We start from the raw sequence: 6947 nt of genomic DNA, 5'->3' as shown, positions 1-6947 counted from the left end.
AGATGGGCTTGTAAGGGAGGAGATCATCGGGGGTAGGAGGAGGGGGGAGGAGGAGGAGGGAAGAAGCTTGCGCCGACTTGCAGGCGCCCCTCTTTGCTCTACCGCAGCCAGCGCGGCTGTTCCCCGCTTCTGCCCGTCCCCTCGTCGGACTTGGGTGAAGCCCCGGCTGGAGAAGAAGGAAGGCAGGTTCCTGGGACGGGTAAGCTCGAGCTCCCTTTCCAGTTTGCAGGGAGGGGGGCGGCGAGGCGACGCGCGGCGGCTCTCCAGGAGGGTGCCGTCGAACTACAGCTCCCGTCATCCCCCGCGGTCCTGAAGTGCGGCGGTGGCTGACGGGAGTTGTAGTCCAGCCGCCGCGGGAGGAGCCGCCCTGGGCTGAGCCCTGCTGGGAGGGGTCTGCTGCTCGGAGCTGGGCTGCCCCCCGCCCCCAGGAAAGGCCCCTGGCTGGGTCTGCAGCCGGGCTTCTCAATCCAGCCGGAGCTGGACTACAACTCCCATCAGCCACAGTAAATGGTACCTGGGGTGATGGGAGTTGTAGTTGGGTCCCCTCTGGAGCCCTCCAGGTTGGGCAGCCCTGGGCTGCAGGCTGGCTTGGAGGAGACCGGCCCCCCACCCCCGAAGTTATAGGATTTAAGAGGAGTTCTGGCTGTGTGGCTGGGTTTGCAGAGCGCCCAGAGATTGTGGTGGGTTGTGCTTGTGATGGGGTGGGGTGGGCAGAGGGCTTCAGGGCAGGGCGCCCTTGTGTTGGGGCTGCTTCGAAGGAAGCCTTTGGGACCCTCTGCACACGGCTGCCTTCTTCTGGGCATAGAATCTCTGGGCGGCTCACAGATTTAAACCAATTTAAGTAACCATCAATAAAGCTTGTGGAAGATGCTCTCGTTTTTTGTCACTTCCATGTGGGTGGGTGGGTGGGTGGGGTGTCATACACAAACCGGCCAAAATCCCCAGTAACAGGTTCTTTTATTAACAGAGAGAGCTCCTACAGGCAGGCAGCAGCAACAGAAAGCTTGGGTTGGCAGCACAGACACACAGCTCTTATTTATTTATCATTTCTCTGTGTAAACAGCCCTGAGCCATTTTTGGAAGGGCAGTATAGAAATTGAATAAATAACAATAATAATAAATAATTTGCAGTAGTCGAGCCTGGAGGTTACCAGCATCTGCCCCACAGTCTTAAGGTCACTCACTTCCAGGAAAGGACGCAGTTGGAAAACCAGCCAAAGCACTCCTGGCCACCTGAGGTATCAGAGAGAGGGCTGGGTCCTGAAGTACTCCAGTCCCAAACTGCGAACCTATTCCTTCCGGGGAAGTGTAACTCCATCCAGAACAGTCAGAACTAGCCCATTGCCTGAACTGCGGCTTCCTACGGTAAACACTTCTATCTTGTCTGGATTCAGTCTCAGTTTGTTATCCCTCATACAGCCCATTACTACCTCAAGGCAGGCATTTAGGGAAGTTATGCCATTGCCTGATAAAGCTGACCTGGAGGAATAGATTTGGGTGTTGTCACCATACTGATAACACTCAGCACCAAAACCCCTGATGATCTCTCCCAGCGATTTCATGTAGATGTTAAAAAAGCGTGAGAGACAAAATAGAGCTCCGAGGAACACCCTACAAAAGCTCTGTAAAGCACCTACCATTGTAAAGCACTTCCTTGTTGCTTGTAGAAATGAAGCTAGGAGCATAGATTAGGGGTGCTTCATTTCAGCAAGCCTAGAATGCTTCGAGACCATGTCAAGGAAGAAAATAAAGGCCTTGCGGATTTGCAGATATTCCATATTTGCAAAAACATTGAGGCTTAAAAAAAAATAAATCTGTGTCATAGAAATGGGGTCCTGCTCATAGAGACCATGAAATCCAGGGTCAAACCACACAGGCGGGTCTCAGGGTCAGTCTTTAACTCGCACAACCAGATTAGCCTGGGGGGCTTCAGCACCCCACCCCACAGCCACCTCTTCCAGCAAGGGAGATGTTTAGGCTCCCAGCGTGTGAGCTACACAAACACAGACATTAAAAATGGAGGAGTTTCCCAGCAGGGCACCCAGTCAATGATTTGGAAACATCATTGCAATCCGCCCATTCTCCTAGGACCCTTTGAGATGGGAACTCTTTTCCTCTCTGACCAGTTTCCTCTCTTTGTTCCAGCAGTTGACAGCCGGGAGAGTTAAAGAGGAGGGAAGGCCCCACCTGGGCTTGTTCAGAGGGACTGAATGGAAAAAGAGAGAACAACAGAGAAGGAAAACGTTAAGAACAGAAGAACAAAGAGGGACCTTCTGTTTGGCAGGAGGGTGACATCTATAAAACCAGAATCTGAAAAACGATGGGGAAAGAAAGGGAAAGAGGCCTCTGCCCTGTGAATAGAAGAAAAAAAAACTTGAGTTGTAGTTTGCTATAGGATTCAGAGTGGGAAATGAACACCAAGGAGAAACCATATCAGTGCCTGGAGTGTGAAAAAAGCTTCTCTGAGAGTGGAAAACTTACCAGGCATCAAAGAACCCACACTGGAGAGAAACCATATCAGTGCCTGGAGTGTGGAAAAAGCTTCTCTGAGAGTGGAAAACTTACCAGGCATCAAAGAACCCACACTGGAGAGAAACCATATCAGTGCCTGGACTGTGGAAAAAGCTTCTCTGAGAGTGGAAATCTTACAAAACATCAAAGAATCCACACTGGAGAGAAACCATATCAGTGCTTCGGGTGTGGAAAGAGCTTCAGTGAGAGTTCCTCCCTCACTTCACATCAAAGAATCCACACTGGAGAGAAACCATATCAGTGCCTGGAGTGTGGAAAGAGCTTCTCTGAGAGTGGAAAACTTACCAAGCATCAAAGAACCCACACTGGAGAGAAACCATATCTGTGCCTGGTGTGTGGAAAGAGCTTCAGTGCGAGTTCCTCCCTCACTTTACATCAAAGAACCCACACTGGAGAGAAGCCATATCAGTGCTTGGAGTGTGGAAAGAGCTTCACTGACAGTTATTCACTTACTACTCATCAAAGAACCCACACTGGTGAGAAACCATATAAATGCTTGGAGTGTGGAAGGAGCTTTAGTAACAGTAGATCACTTACTGTGCATCAAAGAACCCACACTGGAGAGAGACCTTATAAATGCTTTGAGTGTGGAAAGAGCTTCAGTGTAAGTTCCTCCCTCACTTCACATCGAAGAACCCATTCTGGAGAGAGACCATATCAGTGCTTGGAGTGTGGAAAGAGCTTCACTGACAGTGGAAATCTTACAAAACATCAAAGAAGCCACACTGGAGAGAAACCATATCAGTGCTTCGGGTGTGGAAAGAGCTTCTCTGTCAGTGGGTCACTTACTGCACATCAAAGAAGCCACACTGGAGAGAAACCATATCACTGCTTGGAGTGTGGAAAAAGCTTCAGTGTCAGTGGAAATCTTACAAAACATCAAAGAAGCCACACTGGAGAGAAACCATATAAATGTTTGGAATGTGCAAAGTGCTTCTCTGACTTTGGATCACTTACCAAGCATCAAAGAACCCACACTGGAGAGAAACCATATAAATGCTTTGAGTGTGGAAAGAGCTTCTCTGACAGGGGAAATCTTACAAAACATCAAAGAACCCACACTGGAGAGAAACCATATAAATGCTTGGCATGTGGAAAGAGCTTCTCTGACAGTGGATCACTTACCACACATCAGAGAACCCACACTGGAGAGAAACCATATAAATGCTTGGAGTGTGGAAGGAGCTTCAGTACCAGTGGAAATTGTAATCAGCATCAAAGAATGCACAAGTGGAAATCTTAATTAGCATCAAAGAACCCACTCTGGGTAGAAACCATATTCATGCTTTGAGTAGGGAAGAGCTTCAGCCAGAGCAGAAAACTAAACATAAAAGAACCCACAATGGAGACTGATGAGATGGGGAGTTTTAATTTAGACTTTCAAGTCTAATTAAGGGAACAGCTTGAAATTTATAGAATTTCAATTTCAAACATTATTCACTTCATTAAAAGAGCTTCCTGACAGTATATCACTTACTGGGCATCAAAGAACCCACACAGGAAAGAATCTATATAAATGATTTGAGTATAAAAAGGTTTACTGAAAGTGAGAGTCATCAAAGAACCCACACTGAGGAGAAAGTATATAATTACAATCTCTCTCTCTCTCTCTATATATATATATTTATCGTAAATGTACCTCTCGCTTATCCCATGTGTAGCAGCTCTCGCGAGAGTTCGGAGATCTGCCAGACAGCGACCGGGGAGTGTGGCGGCAGCTGGTCAGCCGAAGAAGACGGTGGTGGCCAGCCAGAAAACAGGGGCCAGGGAAGAAGCAGCCGGCGGGCTGGCCAGTGAACTAGAGGTGCAGATGCTCTGTGCCTGGCCCAGCTAGTTCTAAGGAACAGTTTGAAACTTCTAGGACTTGAAAAAAATTTCATTTTATTGTATAATGGCAATAGATGGTAAACTTGAATCTTATTACATCTGAAAGACCTGCTTTTCTTGGCCATTATGTTGTTTTAAAAGTATTGATCTGATTACGGGAGGCATAACAGTGGAAAAAACGATTAATTCAGTATTTGTGCTTTTTAAAAACCTCAAAATTATTTGAACATGTCCCCAGGTATCTTCTGGTGTGAGAACTGGTGCATTCAGCTACTTTAAGAGGCAGTGTTGTTCATCCACAATTTGGTATCTGTAGGTGATTGGGAAGTACAATTACCCTCAGATTTTCTTTAAAAAAACAAAACAACAACTACAAAACAACCTGGGTACTTTTTCTGCGGTAAAATGTTGTGCACGCAGCTAATTTCAGCTGCAGGATTGTGTATGTATGCCACATTTTGTCTCTGACAGCAGGTCAGGTCATATGACTTTACACCAAGAAACAAACCACCCCCACAATAACAAACTTTGCCCTTCTTTGGACTACAATTCCCATCATCCCTGTTGGCCAGGAAGGCTGGGATCTCTAGTCCCACAACCCCCAGAGTGTCATTGTTAGGCACCCCCGTGCTTGTCTGTGAGAGCCCAGCAGGAGCCTTTTCCCAGGAGACCAAAGGAAGGGAAAGGGTTCTTCTACCACAATCCCCCACTCACTCGGACCTATCCATGGTTCTGACCCCTTTTACCCCAGAGCTGCCACTTTGCCTCCTGGATCCTGTCCTTTGCAGTGAGCCCAGCTCAGCCGGGAGGAGGAAATCCAAGTTCAATCCCTGGGAACCCTCCGTACAGCCGAGGAAGACTCATCCGAAACCCTGGAGAACTGCTGCCAGTCAGTGTTGACTCTGCTGAGAGAGACAGCCCATGAACCTGACTCTGCCGATGGCAAATGCACCTCTGTTTCTACAAATCCAGCCACAGGCCCGTGTGAAGGTGGGACTTGATTCTGCGGGTGCTTGCAGGGAGGTCATCATCTGCCAGCCTGTTCCAAGCAGTTTTGCCGTCCTCTGTGCTTGCCAACTTCTGACCACCGCTCTACCACCGCTCAGGACCAGAACCCAGTCAATTATCTTCACTCCAATTTGGTCATGGAGCAGGAGGGGCCAGGGCAGAATTCTGAGATGTGCTCACTGAAGACGCACCACCCGTTTCAGCCACGGGCCGTACAGTCGCTCATAACACCGGCAGCCATGAGAGCAATTACAATCCGTCATTGCATATATATCCAAACTGCCAATTACTTTTACAGATAACCAGACCATTTTTTGTGCTTTGGGGTGTAAATAATGTGAGAGCCAAGACCCGAGTTCAAATCCCCATTCAGCCTCTCAGCCTACCTCACAGGGTTGTTGCGAGGATAATCATAACCAGGCGTGCCACTCTGGACTCCTCAGAGAAAGAACGGCATATACAGTAAATGTGAAAAGTTGTTTTGGGACCAATTAAAAACAAAAGAAAAGGAATACAAAAAGTTCCAAAGGTGTTTATTTTTTTTTTAAAAAAATGTACAGTTTTAGTTCCTAGGTTTATGGAAAAAAGCTTACTAACACTGCCATAATGCTTAGATTCACTGCAAACTGTAAAAACAAATTTTATATATTAAAAACAACTTTACATTTTACAATTTTCTACACGCATGCACAAAGTCGATCAACTCTTTAAAAAACAAAGGGAGGAAGAAAAATATTTTCCTAAATTCGACGTGTGGGAGAGGCAGGCGGCCCACATTTTGCACTGGCCGTCCAATGCCGTTTGGGACGTGTGGAAAAATCACTCGTGAGAACGGCAACGGGGTCTGGGCCGCGATGTTGTGAAGTCCGATCCGAAGAAGCCAGATGCATGGCAGAGTGGTGGGTTCCCAACTGGGCAAGACAGGGACAAGCCAAGACCAAAGAAGAAGGTTGGAATTTCTTCGCTCTTAGGGGAAAGCTAAGAAATGCCAACCTTTGTTCTTCCAGGAGAGAGATGAGAAGAGCAGGCAAGGTGCATTCATACAGGCATGGGGTCCGCCTAAAGGCTGCAGGACAATGACGACGTCCAAGCCAAGATGCCTGAGGTGTGACAGAGGCTATGAGGAGTTTCCACTCTGGCCGGGGTTCTCAAACTCGGGTTCCCAGATGACGTGGGACTCCCAGCTTCCATCGTGGCAGGCGCTGAAGTCCCACAACAGCTGGGGACCCGAGCCAGAGGCCCTCTGCACGCACTTCCTATGGTTTTGTGGGATTTGATGTCAAGGGGTGTGAGGAGGAGGAGCAGGACGGTTTTTCTTCTTTATAGAAGCACACCACCACAGAGCTGACTTAAGGACACATCTGGTTTTCGGGGAACCCCACGAAAGACACTCTGCTTGGATGCTCTTCCATTTAAAAACCATGTGCCCCAATGAAATTGGTGGGAATTTTTAAAAAAGTGTTCCATTTTGGAGCACTAGCCAGAAGAAGAAAGAAATCACAGTGACACATACCCGAGATGTCCCCTAACATCCTCAAACCCACCCACCCCCAGCCCTTAAGCAAATCCCCCACCCCCAC

At 47.9% G+C, this 6947-nt stretch overlaps 1 protein-coding gene across 2 annotated transcripts; it reads left to right on the top strand.

Moving 5' to 3' along the window:
* The first annotated feature begins 44 nt into the window (after positions 1-44).
* Positions 45-4471, top strand: LOC128337582 (zinc finger protein 135-like). 2 transcript variants are annotated; one of them, XM_053278765.1, is made up of 2 exons: positions 45-199; positions 2149-4471. In XM_053278765.1, exon 2 carries the CDS (start codon positions 2411-2413, stop codon positions 3773-3775), a length of 1365 nt encoding a protein of 454 aa, XP_053134740.1. In that variant the 5' UTR covers positions 45-199; positions 2149-2410; the 3' UTR covers positions 3776-4471. The 2 variants fall into 2 exon arrangements, with proteins under 2 accessions (XP_053134740.1, XP_053134741.1); XM_053278766.1 differs by having other exon boundaries at positions 2146-4471.
* The last annotated feature ends 2476 nt before the right edge of the window (positions 4472-6947 follow it).

The sequence above is a fragment of the Hemicordylus capensis genome, chromosome 14 (assembly GCF_027244095.1).
Source record: "Hemicordylus capensis ecotype Gifberg chromosome 14, rHemCap1.1.pri, whole genome shotgun sequence".
In the NCBI taxonomy this organism is placed as follows: domain Eukaryota; kingdom Metazoa; phylum Chordata; class Lepidosauria; order Squamata; family Cordylidae; genus Hemicordylus; species Hemicordylus capensis.
The sequence above is the reverse complement of the archived record's forward strand: the minus strand, read 5'-3'. Positions and strand labels throughout refer to the sequence as shown.

Coding starts and splice junctions, on each gene's coding strand:
- LOC128337582 (XM_053278765.1), top strand. CDS start 2,411: ATGAACACCAAGGAGAAACCATATCAGTGCCTGGAGTGTGAAAAAAGC.